General features: G+C 41.6%; 1 protein-coding gene across 4 annotated transcripts in view; it reads left to right on the top strand.

The window, feature by feature from the left end:
* DYNC1I1 (dynein cytoplasmic 1 intermediate chain 1) overlaps positions 1-19,187 on the top strand; it is a 340,153-nt gene that overhangs the window by 78,378 nt on the left and 242,588 nt on the right. For all 4 annotated transcript variants that reach the window (XM_079932590.1, XM_079932587.1, XM_079932589.1 and 1 more), the window contains one exon: positions 15,537-15,652. In XM_079932590.1, the coding sequence (XP_079788716.1) occupies positions 15,537-15,652 (116 nt within the window). The remainder of the gene's footprint in view (positions 1-15,536; positions 15,653-19,187) is intronic.

The following is a 19,187-nucleotide window of genomic DNA, read 5'->3' as shown; positions in this document are numbered from 1 at the left end:
GTTCACCTTGTTTGGGACCCTCTGTGCTTCCTGTACCTGGATATTCGTTTCCTTCTTCAGGTTTGAGAAATTTTCAGGCATGATTTCATCAAATACGGTTTTGATCCCCTTCTCTCTCTCCTCTCCTTCTGGGGCCCCTATAATGTGAATGTTGGTATGCTTCATTTTATCTCAGAGATCTCTTAAACTCTTCTCATTTTTTAATTTTAATTTTCTTTTTGCTGTCCTAATTGGGTGATTTCCATTATTCTATCTTCCAGATCACTTGTGCATTCTTCTGTATTGCCTAATTTGCTATTCATTCCTTCTAGTGTGTTTTTCATTTCAGTTATTGTATTCATCAGTTCTGATCCTTTTTTATACTTTCTAGTTCCTTGTTAAAATTCTCACTCTGTTTATTCCTTTCCCTAATTCAGTTAGCATTTTTATTACTACTGCTTTGAATGATTTACCTGGTATATTGTTTATTTCTATTTCATTATTTATTTTTTTCAGGTTTTTTCTTCTGCTCTTTCAATTGAGACCAGTTCCTCTGTCTTATCATTTTGCTTAACTTTCTCTGTCTCTATGAAATTAGGTGAAATAGTTACCTATTGTAGTCTTGAAGGGGTGTCCTCATGTGGGTGTGTCCCTCTACTGTCTATGTGTGCCCGGTAGCTTTGGTTGGGAGCTAGATTCGATGTGAACACAAGTTATGTCTTTCCTCACGGTGTGCTGGCAGGTATCACCTTGGTTGGAGGTGGAGCTGGAGAAAGGGGCTTTGGCTGGGGTCAGGTGTGAGCCCGGGCTTACCATTTGCTCAGTGGTTGTCTCCACCCTATTGGGAGCAGGGTCAGGTCCCAACTTGCTGAGGCAGAAGCTCTGAGGGGTCAGGTCTGTGCTGGTTCTGTTCCCTTTCAGTGTGAGCTCTTCCTGCTCCCAGCACCAGGACTTCTGCCCCAGAGGGGAGCAGTGCTGGAACACGAGGCACCCGCGCAGGCTTTCGGTGTGATGGGGCACAGGCTGCAGCAGTGTGGCTCCACACAGAAGTTGGGGCTGCTTCTGACGCTCTGCCTGTGCAGTTGCCAGTACTGGCTGCCCCCACCCTGCTCAGACCCTGCTTTGGGGTCTGAGTGTTCTTTATCCTTCACGTCCATTCTCTTCCCTCAGTCTGTACCACTGCCACCCTGGTGTGGAGCTGTGCTGCAGGGCAGGCAGTGCCCGTGTGGGCCCTTCACATGTGTTGCGGCATGGGCTACAGTGGTCTGGCCATGACCAGAGGTCGGGGCTGCTTCTGATGCGCTGCCTGTGCGAGTGCCAGTAATGGCTGCCCCTGCCCTTTTCAGATGCTGCCTCAGGTCTGAGCCACCGCCGTGTCTGACGGCTGAACTCTCTCCTCAGCTGTGGCAGCCCTCGCTCCAGTGTGGAGCTGCCATGTGAAGTAAGTGGGGCTGGAGCATTAGCTTGGCTCAGGCAGGGGCAGGCACCCAGGGTAGTTGCAGTAAACCAGTCAGCTGCCTGCGCGGTTCCAATACGCCTTCTCTACCTTGCTTTGGGAGTAAGCACTCGTGCGTGTGCTCCTCATGCTTCACTTGTCTGTGCTTCCCACAGCCCTCCTGCCAGTCCCACTGGCCCTCCAACCAGCCAAGGGAACTCATCTTCCCTGTGTTGGACCCCAGGGCTGGGGTGCCCAACATGCGGCTTGAAGAACTCACTCCCAGGGAGGATCTCCACCCATGTAATCTCCCTTGTTCTCTGAGCCCCCCCCCTCCCAGGAGTACAGGTCCTGACCTGATGGCGTCTCTTCTTTTCCTACCCAATTCCATCTTTCTTACAGCCTTTGTTGTACAGGAGTCTTTCTGCTACTTTCCAGTGAGAATTGTTCCACATATAGATGTGTTTTTGATGTGTATATGGCGTGGGGTGAGTTCCACATCCCTCTACTCCACCCTCTTGATCAGCCAGTTATCTTTGAAAGAGATTTAAATAATAAGGAAAATATCTTACGTGTTTACCCATGTAGTCAATACTTTTCTGATGTCCTTCCTTGGTGTAGATCCAGATTTCCATCTGGCATCATTTTCCTTCTGTCTGGTAGATATCCTTTAACACTTCTTATAGTTAGGATCTTCTGTTAAGGCATTCTTTTAGTTTCTATGTCTTAAACGTCTTTGTTATATCGTTATTTTTGACATAATGTTTTAACTGAGTATAGAATTCTAGGTTGACAGTCTTTTTCTTCCAGTACTTCAGAAATGTTGCTTCATTGTCTTCTCACTTGCATTGTTTTTGACCAGAAATATGCTCTCATCCCTTTCTTTATTTCTCTGAGTATAATGTCTTTTTTTTCCCTGGATGCTTTTGCAGTGTTCTCTTTTTCATCGATTTTGAGCAATTTGATTATGATATACCTAGATGTAGTTTTCTTCATGCTTCCTATGCTTGGGGTTCATTGAGATTCTTGGATCATTGGGCTTATAGTTTTCAACAAATATGGAAAAATGTGTCCATTATTTTTTCAGAATTTTTTTCTATTCTCTCTTGGGGACTCAAATGACATATATAAGAGGTAACTTGAGGTTTTCCCACAGTTAACTTGTTCCATCTACTTTTCCTTTACTACCTGTGTTTTATTTTGGATAGTTTCTATTGGTATATTTTGTCTTCACTAATCTTTTGTTTTGCAATTTCTAATATTCCATGAAGCCTACTCAGTAAATTTATAATTTCATACATTGTACTTTTCATCTCTAAAAGTTCTATTTGTGTCTTTTAAAAAAAATCTTGCATTGTTTCTACTCGAATTTTTAACACATGAAATACAGTTTTATTAACTAATATCCTCACTTGCTGTCCCATCATCTGTATTAGTTTTGGATCAGTTTCAATTGATTGACTTCTCTCTTCATTGTAGTTATGTTTTCCTTCTTCTTTGCATGTCTGCTGATTCTTGATTGACGTCAGACATTGTGAGTATTACTTGGTTAGGTGTTAGATATATTTGAATTCCTATACATCTTGAGATTTGTTCTGAGATACAGTCAGTTCACTTGGAAACTCTTTCAAGTCTTGTTTTTATGATTTGTTAGTTGGGACTGGAGCAGTACTCAGTCTATGGCTAATTAATTCTGCTATTGAGGCAAGACCCTTATGTGCATTCTATACAGTGCCCCATACATCTTGAGGTTTTCCTGCCTGGGAACAGGTGGGTGGGAACAGGCACATTCCTGTTCCTGTGTGAGTGCCCAGAACTGTTACCTCTAATTCCTTCAGGTAGTTCTTCCCTTGGCCTTAGGTGGTTTCCTCAGATACATGTACTGATCAGTACTAAGCTGAATCCTCAGGGGTATCCTCTGAAGGTGTAGGTTTTCTCTTTGTGAGTTTTCTTTTCTCTGTTATTTTGTACTGTAAAGTCTAGCTGCTGTGGTCTCCCTGGCCTCTTAGCTCTGTCTCCTCAACTTAATGAGTCTGCTGGATTTCACTTGGGTTCTCTCCCTGCATCACAGATGGCCTTAAAACTCTCAGTGCAGTGAGTATGGGGAATTATAGGACTCATCATACGTTTCCCTGCTCTCATGTATCCCTTTACTTCATTGCTTGACCTTTAGTGTCTTGCAAACTGTTGTTTCATTCAAACTGCTGTCCTTTTTTTTGATTGTTTCAGGTGGAGGATAAATCTGGTCTCTGTTACTCCATCTTGGCCAGGAGCACAAATGTTTCACTTTTGTATGCTTTGTATGTTAGCTATGTGATCAGCAAAAAAGTGGTAACATAGAGAAATTAGGGCGAAAAAAAAAATAGCTTCAAGAAAATTGTAAATCAAGTGTAACTCATTTTTCACCAGGCAGCTGCTTATGAAAGTATCCAAAATACTTTTATTTCTTATGCTGTTATAATGATTGAGTGAATTGAAGATGGTAGAAGTAAAAAATGAAATAATGAGATAAAAAGAGTAAGTTAAAAGATCATGGGATAGAAAGTTTATATTGACTGGGAAGTGAATAAATGTCATTGAAATTTGGAGTTGCAATGAGCAAGTTTGAGGAAAGGGTTAGATTTCAAATGTTTTTTGTTGTCTTATGAAGGGAACATACGGGCAAATGCCACCATGAGATTGTCGGTCTTTAGGGAGATGTGTTGAGTCAGCAAAAGGGGAGTCGGGGAGGGAGACAGAGATTCTCAATGATGAGCAGACATCAGTGAGTAATGAGAGTGTTTTGTGGCCCTTCACATCAAATTGTTAAGCTCAATAACATATAGGAATATTTAGTGGCTTCTGATTTTATTGAAGCCTCACAATTATATTTCCTCTATGTCTTAGTATATTAAACCCTTAGTAGGGTTTTTGAAATATTTGGAAGCAAAGCGAGAATGAGGAAAAACTGAAGCCGTGAAGGACTTGGCTGTTCCTTCCCTCAAGGAGGAACTTAGAGGTTCCTTCAGTCCTTGGGAGACTTTGTTAGAAGGTGGTGGTGACCTCTTCTTCTCTCAGCCTTCTCTTCTGCCTCTTGTTTTGGCTGAAAGAGAGGGTATTACTCCTGAATCCACCACGCACCATCCCATACTGCTGTGGCAGAACAGAGTGATCACTCTGTTAAGAATAGAAGTTAAACCAACTCTCTAAAGGCACCAGAGAAAACACATATCCTTCAAGATGGTGGTAGGTGTTTGAGAAAGTCTCACCTGCCAGTTCTAGAGGTCTTTTCATGTTTTCAGGTTATTTTCATTTGCCTAGCAGAACAGTAATAATCTCATTAGCCTTTGATAAAGTAGGCCTCTTTGGCTTATTCTCCATGTTTTTTCAAATGTTCTTATGCATTATGTTTAGATCTCTGGTTTCAATTAATTTTTAAGATTTCCCATGGACACAGTGCCTGCGATTTTCTTGAGAATGATGTGGATTGTATTTTTATCAAACTGACAATCTCTGCCTTTTCAATAACACCTAATCACACTTTCTACAGAAATTAAAATATGAAATAGCAGTTTGGGTGTGTGTGTGTGTGTGTGTGTGTGTGTGTGTGTGTATCAGAAGGTAATGGTAAAATGCATTTTGGAATCTTTAAGCATAGAATGAATTCTGACCCATGAAAAACTTCAATAAATTGGTTTTAACAGATCCAATAAAAATTTTTTCACAAGAGAGGGAGAAAACACTTTGTTTACCTCTTATAATATTCCTTTATCAAGTCCCCAAACATTTCTTGAGAGCTGTTACCTGCTCGACTTTGTTCTCTATCCTCAAGAACCTTGAATAAGGGATTATGGGATATTTTCTGTTCCACACTTGCAGCTGGACTTTCATAAAACAATATTCCTTTTATTATTCCGTTTCAGAAAAATTAATATGGTCAGTTGGGAGGGATGTATGCTTATAGTTTGGTACTCAGTGACTTAAAGATTTCTGTAATTTTATAGCTTTATAAAGTTAGAAGTTACAACTTCTACAGAAGGTTTTTCATAAATATCAAGTCAATAAAAGGCCAATCTACAAAATTTTTATATCATTGCTGTCCTTTATATGCAATACTGGAGAAAACGCACTTCTGTAACTTCTGATCTTATAATTCTGAACTTTCAGTTTCCTTTGTAAAGTGGGCACTTGATAGCAGAACTCCCACCAATATTGCCAAGCTCTGTTATAACCATGACTATTTTGATTCTTCTCTCATCCCGGGAGTTTGCAAGATTTACTTGTGTGATGAAGTTTAAGGCAGACCCTTTAACTGTGCCTGTTGACTGAGCCAGACTTGACATTTGCTTCTGTTCAGGAAAAATGGTTTAGCTGCCAGACTAATATCTCTGCACAGTAAGAGACAAATATCATCGAAATGAGATAAATACTTCCTCAAATGATTTTTTAAATGTGAACATAGAAAATGGAAACTGATCCTCCTTGAGGTAATTGGAAAAGGTCAGCCATCAAGCTGCTTCTCAGGCCTTGGAGAAAAGCACCCACTCTGAACAGAAGGGATAAATTGTGTGTGAAGGGGCTTCAGTGCTAGGCTCACGTCCTGCGTGTGGTACCCCGTCTCCACCTTTCCTCCGTGTGGTGTCCCATTCTCGAATCTAGGAGCCAGTCCTCAGTATGTCACACCTAATTACACCAGTATACAGTGTTGGGAAAACAAGTTGACCTTTTGTCATTTTTAAAAACTTCTTTCATATTTCATGAGTTTCTATGTCCTTAGGTCTCTATATGCCCTTCTTCTATGGATGCAGTATTTTCCCATGTGGCTCTAGGTGGGTGGTTGCCAGGACCACATTTTCTGCTTTGTCTTCTTTTCATAGCTTTGGTCTTAAACTTCATACAATTGGAAAACTCCTCACTATAAACTCATCCACTGAGGTACTCGTTTTTATCCCAAAGCAGAACTTTCTCGGGATTCCCCGATGTCTTCCAGTTACACTACTTACTTTCTTCCCATAAGGCATGAAGCCTTGATATAATCCCCAATTTATTCCTTTTCTTTCACCTTCCATACCAAATGAACTGCTTTAATTCTTTTCCAACATCACCAAACTACAGCATTTTCTTTCTGTTCCCAGTGGCATCACCACTGAGTGCCTTCTTATCACCCGGGACCACGTTTCCACAAATCCAGTAGTCATTCCCACTTTGATTTAGTGTTTTGCCTGGATTCTTTGTTTAGTTACTGAACCCATCCGGCCTCTGTTTGTAGATCCTTTCTCAGTTCCCCGTTTTCTCCACCTCAGCTTCTGAGGCCCCACGCATAGACTCTGGTCGCTCGTTTGTCAAAGGGGGAGACTGAGACTCCATTCTTCACATAGTTGCCTCACTTTAAATGTCTCTTTGAAGCTGTCAGCTTGTTAGTAACTTTCAGTAATTCCTCATTGTCTGCAGCATAAAGTGCAAGATCTTTAGCCTGAGATTTAAAGCCCTCTAATCATCTGGCCTTAGTGTACCTCTCTAAACTGATCTTCCACTGCTACTCAGTGTAAAACTTCTATTCTGAAAACCTGGTCTTTCAGGCATAAAATGTGAATTCAGTCTTTAGATCTTTGCATATATAGCGCCTCCTCCCTGGAGCACCCTCCTCATTCCTTTCTACGACTGAGTTCTGCCTATCCTTCAAGACTTAACACCAGGCCTTTGGTTCTCAGTGAAACTTGCTTCATTTACCCAGACACATAGTGATCTTCCTATTATACTCTCCTGTCCCACTGATCATGTGAATTGCTCATGTTGGCTCTTATTACCTTTCATTCTTATTTGCTTTTTGTTGTATATGTTCAATCTCCTCATCCTCTCTTTATTGTAAGGATCTGGCATGGTTCTGTGCTTCAGAAATGGTTTGTGGTTGCTGATAAAAATGTTGGCTGAAGTAGTTCCTGTGCCAGTTGTCAAGTCCTTTGTGGGTACCCACATAAAATTTTTGGACAACGAAGAAAGTGGCACCATTATCACTTTCACTGTCTTAAGGGGCTCTTCTTTGAGAAACCTCAAGGAATTTTATAAGCAGCACCAGGAGAAGAAAGTCACTGGCAGCACCATTTATGTGTGTTGGGGATGAAATACGCACATGCAAATAAGCAGGAATAAAACCCAGCAGAGTTGAATCTGGACCCAGTGCAGACATTCTTTTATTCCTTGGCCTTGACCTACTTTGGCATCTGGCCAAATAACTCTTTGTCTCTGGGAACATCTGCTCCTGGTGTTATCTGCTTGACTTCCAGGTTTCTTCCCTGCTCCAGAGACTGCCCATTAGTACAACGACCCCTCTTGTTTCCTGGCTTCTGATCTGAGCTCCTGACTCTGCCACCTTACGGCCCACACTTCTGCCACCAGGTTTAACCAGTGTATCCTCAACATTATAATTTCCAGTCACTGAACACTATGAGACTGCTATTCAGAGACCATTGTTGAGAGTCTTCGTGATTCTCAATTTGTAAAATTGGAAGAGCTTCTTATGCTTGGTATATTCTTATTGTGGCTTTTCTTTGTCTTCACATAGGCTCTTGTACTGTGACATTAAAACAGAAATTCTAGTGTGAGGGTAGTCAGCGTCCCAGTATTGGTGATGGGTTAGAAGATGAATCATCCACTCTGATACACATGCATCTGTGAGGATCAGCTGATGGCATCTGAAATCTCCACAGCAGCCTCTTGCTTAACACTTTAGTAGTCTGGAGCCAGATCTCCGATATTACTGGGTTCCCTTATGAGTCCAATAGAGATAGTACCGTAATATTAGTGCAGTTTCCTTCACTTATTTGAGTATGAAATGCAGGAACATCAAGTTTGCTGTATAGAATTCACTGTGGTCCAAAATTAGAGCATCAGAATATGAGTTGTATTGTGTCTAACTGATTCGGGAAGAATTTGATGATCCTAATGCCAGTGATGGATGACATGCTCAGGTGCTCTGAAGGCTTTCATGACCCCTGGGAAGCCCTCAGGTGATGAGGTGCCTCCTCTTGAATCTATCCTCCCACAGTCAGATTTGGCTCCTGCTTGGGGCCCATGGGCATCACCAAGGAGCAGTATTCATGACAAAGCCTTTCTCTGCTCCCCTGCTCAATCTTGCCACTGAACATTAAGAACAATTAAGCATGTCAACTGGATATCCATATGCAAAAGAATGAAGTTGAACCCCCCTACTTCACATATATGGAACATTAATTCACTAAATGTAAGAGCTAAAATTATAAAGCTCTTAGGAGACAACGTAGCTGTAAATCTTTGTGACCTTGGGCAGTGGTTTCTTAGATATTTCATCAGAAGCACAAGCAACTAATGAAAAAATAGATGAATCAGACTTCATTAAATTTAAAACTTTTGTACTTCAAAAGGCACCATCAAGAAAGTGAAAAGGCAACCCACAGAATGGGATAAAATATTTGCAAATAATATATCTGATAAGGGTCTAGTATCCAGAATATATAAAAATCTTTTACAACTCAACAATAAAAAGACAAATAACCAAATTTTAAAATGGGCAAAGAATTTAAATAGGCATTTCTTGAAGAAAGATATGTAGATGGCCAATAAGCACATGAAAAGATGCTCAACATCATTAACCATCAGGGAAGTTCAAATCAAAATCCCAATGAGATACTACTTCACACAAACTAGGATGGCTATAATGCAAAAAGACAGATAATAATAAGGGTTGACAAGGATGTAGAGAAATTGGAATCCTTGTATACTGCTAATGAGAATGTAAAATGGTCCAGCTACTCTGGAAAACAGTGTGGCAGTTTCTCAACAAGTTAAACATAGAATTACCATCTAACCCAGCAGTTCCACTCTTAGATATATACCAGTTCAAAAAGAATTCAATTCCAAGAGAATTGAAACCATACACCCACACAAAAACTTGTACACAAATGTTCATAGCAGCATTGTTCTTAATAGACAGAAATGGAAACAACCCAAGTGTCCACCAACTGATGGGTGGATTAAAAAGAATGTGGTATATCCATACAATGGGATATTATTTATCAATAAAAAGGAATGACATTCTGATACATGGTATAATGTGATGAACCTTAAAACAAACTAAGTGAAAGAAGTGAGACCCAAAAGGTCATATACTGTAATATTCCATTTATATGAAAGTAGACAGAAGTAGATTAGTGGTTTCCAGAGGCTGAAGGAGGGAGAATTGAGGGAGTGACTCCCAACGAGTACAGGATTTCTTTTGGAGGTAACGAAAAGTTTGTGCAATTACAAATGTGAGGTTATACGAGTTTGTGTATGTACTAAAAACCACTCAATTGTATACTTTAAAGGGGAGATTTTACAGTATGTAAATTTTATTTCAATTAAAAAAAATTAAGACAGCCTTGATCTTAAGTCTCTGATCAGAGAGCTCTGCTTTTTGATCCTTGCCATCCCAAACCAACCCCCACCCATATCTTTGTCGTGTCAAAATCATTTTCCTGGGCTTCCCTGGTGGCGCAGTGGTTGAGAGTCCGCCTGCCGATGCAGGGGACGCGGGTTCGTGTCCCGGTCTGGGAAGATCCCACATGCCGCGGAGCGGCTGGGCCCGTGAGCCATGGCCGCTGAGCCTGCGCGTCCGGAGCCTGTGCTCCGCAACGGGAGAGGCCACAACAGTGAGAGGCCCGCATACTGGAAAAAAAAAAAAAAAAAAATTATTTTCCTATTTAATTCTTAAAGGCAGCTTAACAGTAGTTTCTTTGAAATCTAGTTGTTTTTTGTTTTTTTTAGCACTGCACATGTACGCATGAAACAGTGACTGCATATTTTCAGGTCACAGATGCATTGACATCAGAAGCTGAAGTTCTGTTGTTCATGGCTTTCAAGGGAATATAGGTCTTTTCAAAAAATAGAGACAAAACCAGGGTATCCCACTTTGGCAGATAAATCTATGCTTTGCAAGTATTTATTCTCTGTATTATTAAAAATAATGTTTAAATATTAAATGCATTTTAAAATGTCAGTAAGGTTTCTCTTAAATTTTCCTTCATCTTTGAAATGGGAGAAGAGCCAAAGAGTTTATATTTATTAGAATTCCAACTGCTATGTGTATGTTTCTCATCCTTTTATTTGAGAGTAAGTCTGTACAACCCGTAACTTTCTTCCACGTTGGTAGACTTCATAGACCATGATGAAGTCGCGTTTTGAGCTTCATCTTCCTTGGATAATGAAACTCTGAAAGTAGCTAGGAAAGTCACGCTAACCTTCTGGTGGATAGGCAAAGACATTACAAGTAAACCAGAAAGGGGAATGGAGACAGTGATTCGTGTAAGGGAGTTTTTTTCTTCTTGTGATGCATAATGTCTGACTGAGGGCAAGTGGACAAACCTGAGTGAATTAGGCTATGCTAGTGGTGGATCATAGATCTCAACACCCTGAGCCCTGGCGAATAACCTTCTCAAACTTCAAATACCTTCCATTTTTGTTCTTTATCAAGACCTGATTTTTCTTTTCTGAAGAAACATTTCAACTTCGGTGCAATATGGCTTTGCTCAGCCAACTTGCTCAGCCAAGTTGACAGGACCAGTTGGAGAAGAAGCCTCTGGGACTTTTAGTGGGGAGTCCAGCCCTGGCCCAGGGAGATGTGGGCCCCATGTCACTTTAGGACCAGGCCAGGTCAGCGAGTAAGGGATCCGTGGTTCCATTGCCCAGCGTCTCTGGGATCCCCTGCCTGACATTTTAGTTTTAGATCTAGGAAAGACCCTTGTGCCAGGCCCTTAATATTTTGCACACTGCAGTCTGATACTCATCCTCTTACCCTCTCATCTTTGTTCACCTTTGTTCCCAGCCTGTCTCATAGAACTTTATAAGCTTGGTCAAGAGATATCATCTCTGCTCTGTGGGACTGAGGCCTCATCTTCTAAGCTGCAGGATGGAGAGGCCCAAGTGAATCTAGAAACAATGAAGCTTCTATGTCTACACTCTAATATTTCTAAATCAGTGGTGCTCAGCCTTTAGTGAGTGTCCGAATCACCGGTGGGGAAGGTGGGGGTGGGTAATTAAAACACAAGTTGCTGGACCCTATAATTTAATAGTAATACCATGGCTGCCATGGCGTAGATAATTGAATTCTCAATTTACATTTCTGCATCATGGCTTCTTTCTCCTCCTTGCATTCTTCTCTTCTTCCTTCCCTTTCTTCCTCAAACATTTATTTAGTGCCAGCTCTGTGTCTGACACAGAACTAAGCCCCAGGGTACAGAGATAACTCAGGGATAAATAAGTAAGTTTCAGTCAAGTCAGACATGAGAAGAGGACAGTGACATGTAACAGGGGCTATAGTGGAAGAGAGAGAGAGAGAGAGAGAGAGAGAGAGAGAGTGTGTGTGTGTGTGTGTGTGTGTGTGTGTGTGTGTGTGTGTGTAGTGCCGAGGGATGAGCTTTGCAGGAGGGATGGTGGGACAGCGGAGAAGGTATCCCAGAGTCAGAACAGAAGAGCCTGCATGAAATTTAGAGCCTAATTAGAAGGAAAAGGAATTAGACTAGCATTAATTCTACAATACAATGTGGCTTTTTCCCCCCCTTCTTTGCTAAGTAGTTTAATTTGCACCCTTGAATAAAAGAATTATGAGCTGGTAAGACTGAGCAAAAATAAGAAACACAATGCTCAGTGTTCGTACTTTTTGTTTTTTTTAAAGAAGATGTTGGGGGTGGGAGTTTATTAATTAATTAATTAATTATTGCTGTGTTGGGTCTTCGTTTCTGTGTGAGAGCTTTCTCTAGTTGTGGCAAGCGGGGACCACTCTTCATCGCGGTGCGCGGGCCTCTCACTATCGCGGCCTCTCTTGTTGCGGAGCACAGACTCCAGACGTGCAGGCTCAGTAGTTGTGGCTCACGGGCCTAGTTGCTCCGTGGCATGTGGGATCCTCTCAGACCAGGGCTCGAATCCGTGTCCCCTGCATTAGCAGGCAGATTCTCAACCACTGCGCCACCAGGGAAGCCCCGTGTTTGTACTTTTAAAGAAAATAACTACTATATATTTCCTCTTGTAGACATAGTTATATGATAATTTTGTCAGATGATAAAATTGTAGAAGTATCTTAGGGACGCTCAAAGTCTCTATCACAGGTTTGTATGAATGGATAGATCCTTGATCAGTTGAGACGTGCAGACCCTAAGGCTGGTCTGGGAGAGACCCATAAGTGGGGACACAGTTGGAGAACACACCTAAGAGGAAGGTCTTTGCCGTGGAAGGGCGCCACCTTCTGCCAGACTTTCTGGAACAGCTAGGGCTGGGAACAGTTGTGTGGTACTCACACCACTTTAAGCAAAGTTTTGAAAACCGAGAAGTTAAAGGAAAACCAAATGGACTCTCCCAGGCAGCCAAAACCTACCCATGTGCCATACAAAGAAATTAGGAGTGTGATTCTTACGTTTTACTGTCAGAGATAATCTTCGAATCTACTGTTTTAGAAAATCAGTTTAGAGCATTTATAAATCTGCCTTCTCTGATTTTTTGAAACAAATATAAGCATTATTATAATCAGTCAAAAAGATAGAAGTAGAGCTACCTACTATGTGCCAGACACTAAATTTAGTATTTTACAAGTATTAGCTTCATTTAATCTTCATAACAGTTCAATGATATGTACCCATTTTATAGATGAGAAACATGAGGCTTAGAGGGGTTTGTCACTTGTCCAAAGCTTTTACATACCATTCAGCTGGTAAGTGACAGAGAGGGGATTTGAACCCAGTTTCTGTGTGAGCACGTGGCTTAACCATTATGCTATGCTGCCTCACTAGTTGGTTTCAGTTTGCCTTGTGGATTATCGAATTACAGATCAGCTTCCCGTTGTCCAGTGCCTATGGCTGGTCACCCAGCAAGATAGGCCTACAGCTTACGCTTGCATCTTATTAGCAAGAGGCGCTGGAATCCCTGGCTGCAGGTATAGGTATTTCTTAATTGGACTGTGGAGATCTTTGGGCCTCACACGGATGCCCATGGAAGTCTAAACTCCAGGGTGATCTCTCCATGCCGGGTGTGACCCCATTTTGAATTGGTGGTGGTACATTACCAGCCCATGTTTCCTTTCCATCTCTTTGCCTAAGATGAAGATGAACCTCTTGGGGCCTCAGAAAGATGCTCCAGGCTATTAAACAGCAGAGGGGGCTTTGTCTCAAGCAGTCCTGGGGTGTCTAGTCATGTTTTCTTTTTCAGATGCTTCAAGAGAGACCCATTTCAGGAAGAAAAACATACTTCTTTAACCCAAGAAGGACTTAAAATAATACCTGAATTTCTTGCTTTGAAACCTTGAGCCTTTTACCTTGTTTGGTAATTTTGTTTCTAGTATATTTTGTGTGTTTTCCCCTAATTCTGTGTGAGAAGGTTTGGAGGAAGTGCTGGGTCCCCAGCCTGACCCTCGTGTACGCTCTGTGGTCCAGACATCTGAGTGAGTGAGGCCCACATGGCCCAGGCCTGAGTGGAGCTTAGTGGGGCTGCAGAGACAGCCAGCTGGGCTTGTTTCTAAACCAGCCTTTGTTTGTTTGTATCTACTCTGTGCTCATATTAGGTTTTACATCAATTTTAGTGATTCATAGAAAGGAAGAAATTTTTGTTTTCCTAGAATGCTTAGGAAATTGTACATGGCAATTCCCAGCTGTGGTATGCATCTTCTTTCATTTTATTATTACTACTACTGAAAAAAATACACTGAGTCTGTGCCATTGCGAGTAATAATTTAAAAAGTAATATGGAAACGGTATGCTTCTATTGATCCTAGAGAGCTAGGGAATGTGGAATTGTGGCTAAATGGTTATGTTGCCTTTCTCTCTCAGAGAGACACACATATACTCTATTTCCTGGAAATTTTAAAGAAATATAGTAAAATATGTCTGATACTGATACTAAATCTATATACTAAAATAATGTTTTAGAAACTTTTAAAATATATATGTGTGTAAATTGTGTACATATGTATATATAACATATACGTGGCATGTGCATTATATGTATGTGGTACATAGACATTACCCATACTAATCCTAGTACTAAGAACTAGTAATATCTCCATTTTACAGTTGAGGAAACCGAGGCACAGAGAGATTAGGTAACTTATTCAAGATCACGCACATAGTGGTAAGTGTGGGCTAGTCTTCTGTGATTAGCGACCACTCTGCTGCCTCCAGGAGTGGATGTTTCCTGGGTGACGCAGGAGGCGCTTCAGATCTGGGGGGTAACTCAGAGCTCGCCATTAAGAACCTCAGGTAGGAGTTTGACTTGGTGGCAAAAGCACTGGACCAGGACTCAGGCCAACAGAATTTCCTCCCTGGTTCTGCCATTTACGAGTTGCATATACTTGGGAATGTCTCCTACTGAATCTCACTTTCCTCATCCGTAAAATGGAGATGGTGATAATCTGCCCAGAAGCTTCATAGCGGTGTCATGAAGACAGTTGACATGATGGATGTGAAAGACATCTGAAAATTCTTGATGTGCTCCATAAATATTCAGAAACGATTTTTTTTACATGGTCATGGCTCATTTGGGAATTCTAAACTAAAACTTTATCACTCTTAGCCCAGTACCCTTTTCACTCAATTTGTGCTATGTCAACGTATCTTTAAACAAATTCACATGCTGATCTGTATTAGTTTCTTTTCTGGAGAAATGGGAGATGTTATACTCCCCCTTGGAATATCATCCTCTCATTACTATTATGGAGAACAAATTACTCCACTAATCATCTCTTTTCTCTTCAGATTTGAGAAGCGTTACTTTTCTTCTGTCCCTCTTGCCTAAGGGACTAGAATCCTGTATTACAAATGAAAATTCCCTTTATAACCTTTAATCAAGAAAAATCCGAGTTGCTCAGAATGGAGGGGTCTCATTTGAAGTGGACAAGACCTGGTTTTGCAGTTAGAAAAGCTGAGGGTCAGCCTGAGGGACCTATCTGACACCACCCAGCAGCACAGGGGCAAAGTGGGCCAAAACCCCAGTGTCCAGACTTGCAGCCCAGGGCCAGTTCAACTTCATGACGCTGCCCCTTGTACTGAGAAGCTGTGGGTATTTGGGGTTTGTTTGTTTTATTCCTGATAGATCTTCCGCAAGGAATGCCTTCCCTCTCTAAGCGTTTGTCCTTTGTTACTTTTAGACGAAGACTGCATAAGCTGGGTGTGTCGAAGGTTACCCAAGTGGATTTCCTGCCCAGGGAGGTAGTGTCCTACTCCAAGGAGACCCAGACTCCTCTGGCTACACATCAGTCTGAAGGTAAACTATGTCTTTTGTTCACTTTCCATATGATCTCTGGAGAAATTGCCAGGGAGTTACATCCTTCTTGTTGATTTCATGTCTTACCATAAGACATCTTCACAGGACACGAATATAATGACACACCAAAAGCTTAAGTCTCCTTTGACTCTGGTTTTGGAAACGCTGGAGAGGAAACCCAGTGATATTCCTCCAAAGGACCCACGAACTTTAAAATGGATAACTTAATGAGGCCACAGTTTGTCAACACTGTGTGAGGAGGGGGAAAATCACCGAAGGATAATGTAATAGAAACTTCTCTGAATTTTATTGATAAGAAGAGTGTACATTAAGATTCAGCATTTGCAGGAGTCAGCAAACTGTAGCCAACCACCTATTCCTCAAATTAAAGTGTTTTGGAACACAGTCATATCCAGTCCTGCGTGTCTATATGACTGCTTTCTTGCTACGTGGTAGGGTTGAGTACTTATGACTCACATGGCCTGAAATCTTTACCGTAATCTGGTACTTTTCAGAAAAACTTTGCTGACCCCTGACTTGCTTTGCCAATTCAGATGGCAACACGCTAGAACTTCTTACCACGATTTAAAAAGACTTTCCATGCGATCTCCGTGTGCGTGAATGGGAATTCACTCCATGCCTCCTTCGTGCATACCTGAAAATATCAAGTGGAAAATGTTTGTGCAAATCCCAATAAATTGTGAAAATACACTAATAAGAGAAGTTGAAGCTAATCAATCGAAATGCTTCCTAGAAGTCAGAAATTACACCAAAGCAAAATTACTCCAAAGCAGAAGCAGGAGATGTGTGCGCTTAAAATAGGATAAGTGAAGGTTGCATTGTTAGAGAATATAGCACTGTTTTTATAGCTAAGCAAATTCTCTTTTTACTTTGTTATTGTATTGTCTGGTGTGGTGAAGAGGATGTTAGCATTCTGGGTTCATTGTTGTTGTGTAGTAAATACTGAACAAAAGCCATGAAAATGAGAAATGATTCGCATTCCGTCCTTGGTTTACAGCATATATAAGTCAGTGCACTTTGGTTTGTGCAAGTTACAGAGCTTTTCAGTTTTGGTTTTAAACACATAACATCAAAAGACAAGTGAAATTGGATTCCTTGAAGTAGAGCGCTGTCTACAGGCCTTCTGAAAACCTTTCTTGGGTAATGCTGTCTGGCGTGGTGATGATTCTTTGGTGGCAGGGCCTCTGTTTTTCACGTGATAAGAAATGAATTTTAGAAGCAAACAAGTAGCACCCTCTGGTGGTGAAATTTTAAACCAACTATTTCAATGAACTTGAGAACTGTATATTAATGTGGCAGAAAATACAAAGTTAGAAAAGCCTTTGGGAGTTCACCTAGTCTATCCTTGGGCCTCTAGGCAGATCAGGAAGATCATTAAAAATAACCTCGTCACCCAACCAAAACATTTGTTTGAGTTAATTTGCTGCCAGAGGTATTTGCAGAGCTGTAGCCTGAGGTATGTTTATTTAGCCCCAAATTTGACCCATAACATAAAGTTATACAACTGAAATAGGAGAAGGAGTGAATTATTTTTTGGAAACGTGTAGACTTTAGATATTGGAAATGGTACAGAAATATTTACAAGGGAAGATAAATTAAGGATGAAAAGGCATCAACTCTAAACTTTTAAACTGGAACACATCAAAAGGAGAAGCCTGGGCATTCCATTTTATTACTGCAGAGAGAGCTTGGGAGCCCTCATTATGCTGTGGTCCAAGCAGCATGAAAGAAGGAATTTATTTCTCAGCTCTTGGCAGAAGTTCTTTCTGTTTTGTTAACAGGACTCACAGAGGGTTTTTATGGTGATGGGTGTTTTGATGGTTCAAATTCCACAATACAGATTTGAACTCAAAGTGAGCTACCGTAGCTCTAGACAGTAAAGCAATCCCCGATGGGTTTAGACAGGAAGAACTTTGGATTTGAGTTCAGCAAATCGTCCTCTCAGCACAGATGATTCCTTGACCTCTGGCTGCCTGGTGTCGTCCAGCGGGGGTGGGTGCCCCACGCTTGCCTTTCACCTGCTGAGTGAAGTGGGGAGGCTCTACCACGTGGCGGGTTTGGATTGGCTCCCAATTTGGGAGCTTGGGCCATGGCAGTGTTTTCATGACGACTGCAGGCGTTCAGGGTCAGGAAACAATGAACTACTGAATTTCATGACACAATGAGGCTCTTGGATGGATAATACGTAAAGCTGTGGTGCGTGTAAGATCTGTTTTAGCTCATTATTGCCCATGGTGTATGAAGGAACGCTGATCATTTTTGAAGTCATTATGTGACTATGGAAAATTTAACAATATTCAAACTGTTGATCTCAGAGCATTGATCTGTTCTACATCTAATGGAGTTCTTATGCGTTCGGTTTTTGACATGTTCTCATTTTACTCTTGAAAATGAAAGGGAAGGTACTTTGGACTTGCCCAAGCTTAAGCTTCTCTTCTCCACTATGTACTATAATGAACATTCTCTTAATTTGCGATCGTAATGACCTGTTATGTATGAGAAACAGTCCAGAGAATGATTTAAGCCCTGGAGATTTAGGAATGAGGTCCGCACAAACACTGGTTTTTCAGTACAAGTTTAGATCTTCCCTCTCTGCTTAGGTCATTAGTTGCAGAGAAAGAAGGCTGAGAATAGGTAACAGTGATTTGGGGAGCAGGATATCTCTATCTCCAAAACGCTTTAAACACGTGCTTCTTATTCCCAGGTCATAAGAAGGAAAAAAATAATGGTTCCCTTCCAAACTACGTCTGCTTTGTGTTAGTAATATCTCGCTGGACTGACCGTGAGGTCCTGAGGTTCGTTAGGAAGCCAGTCTTCTGCATCTTTATTATAGTGGGAAAGTGACTGACCCATACTAGGCTCCCAACAGATGCTGTTGAATGACAAGGATGAGGCCAGACATCTTAGAAACGCCAGGTTCTGCAGTGACCCTAGGAGAATGAGAACTTCTTAACTTGCTGGAAAAATGTAAGCCAATCTGGAGGGAGGAGGAGGAAACTTACATAATCTGTTGATCATTTGAAGAGTTCTCTGATCTTCCTCTTCTCTTCGTGATATTTTTTTTTTTAATTTATTTATTTTGCCTGCGTTGGGTCTTCATTACTGTGCGCGGGCTTTCTCTGGTTGCGGCGAGGGGGGCTCCTCTTCATTGTGGTGCGTGGGCTTCTCATTGTGGTGGCTTCTCTTGTTGTGGAGCACGGGCTCTAGGAGGCAGGCTTCAGTAGTTGTGGCTCACAGGCTCTAGAGCGCAGGCTCAGTAGTTGTGGCGCACAGGCTTAGTTGCTCTGCGATATGTGGGATCTTCCCGGGCCAGGGATTGAACCCATGTCCCCTGCATTGGCAGGCGGATTCTTAACCACTGTGCCACCAGGGAAGCCCCCGTGATATCTTATAAATGGGAACTTAGTGGCCCCGTGTTGGCCACCCGCCTCCCTTGACTTCCCTCTTATGCCTTGTTTCTTACATCCAAGAGAGACCAACCCACTAGCATTTTCCAAGGCACCTCATGCCTTGC

The sequence above is a fragment of the Stenella coeruleoalba genome (assembly GCF_951394435.1).
Source record: "Stenella coeruleoalba genome assembly, chromosome: 9".
Lineage (NCBI taxonomy): Eukaryota > Metazoa > Chordata > Mammalia > Artiodactyla > Delphinidae > Stenella > Stenella coeruleoalba.
The sequence above is the reverse complement of the archived record's forward strand: the minus strand, read 5'-3'. Positions and strand labels throughout refer to the sequence as shown.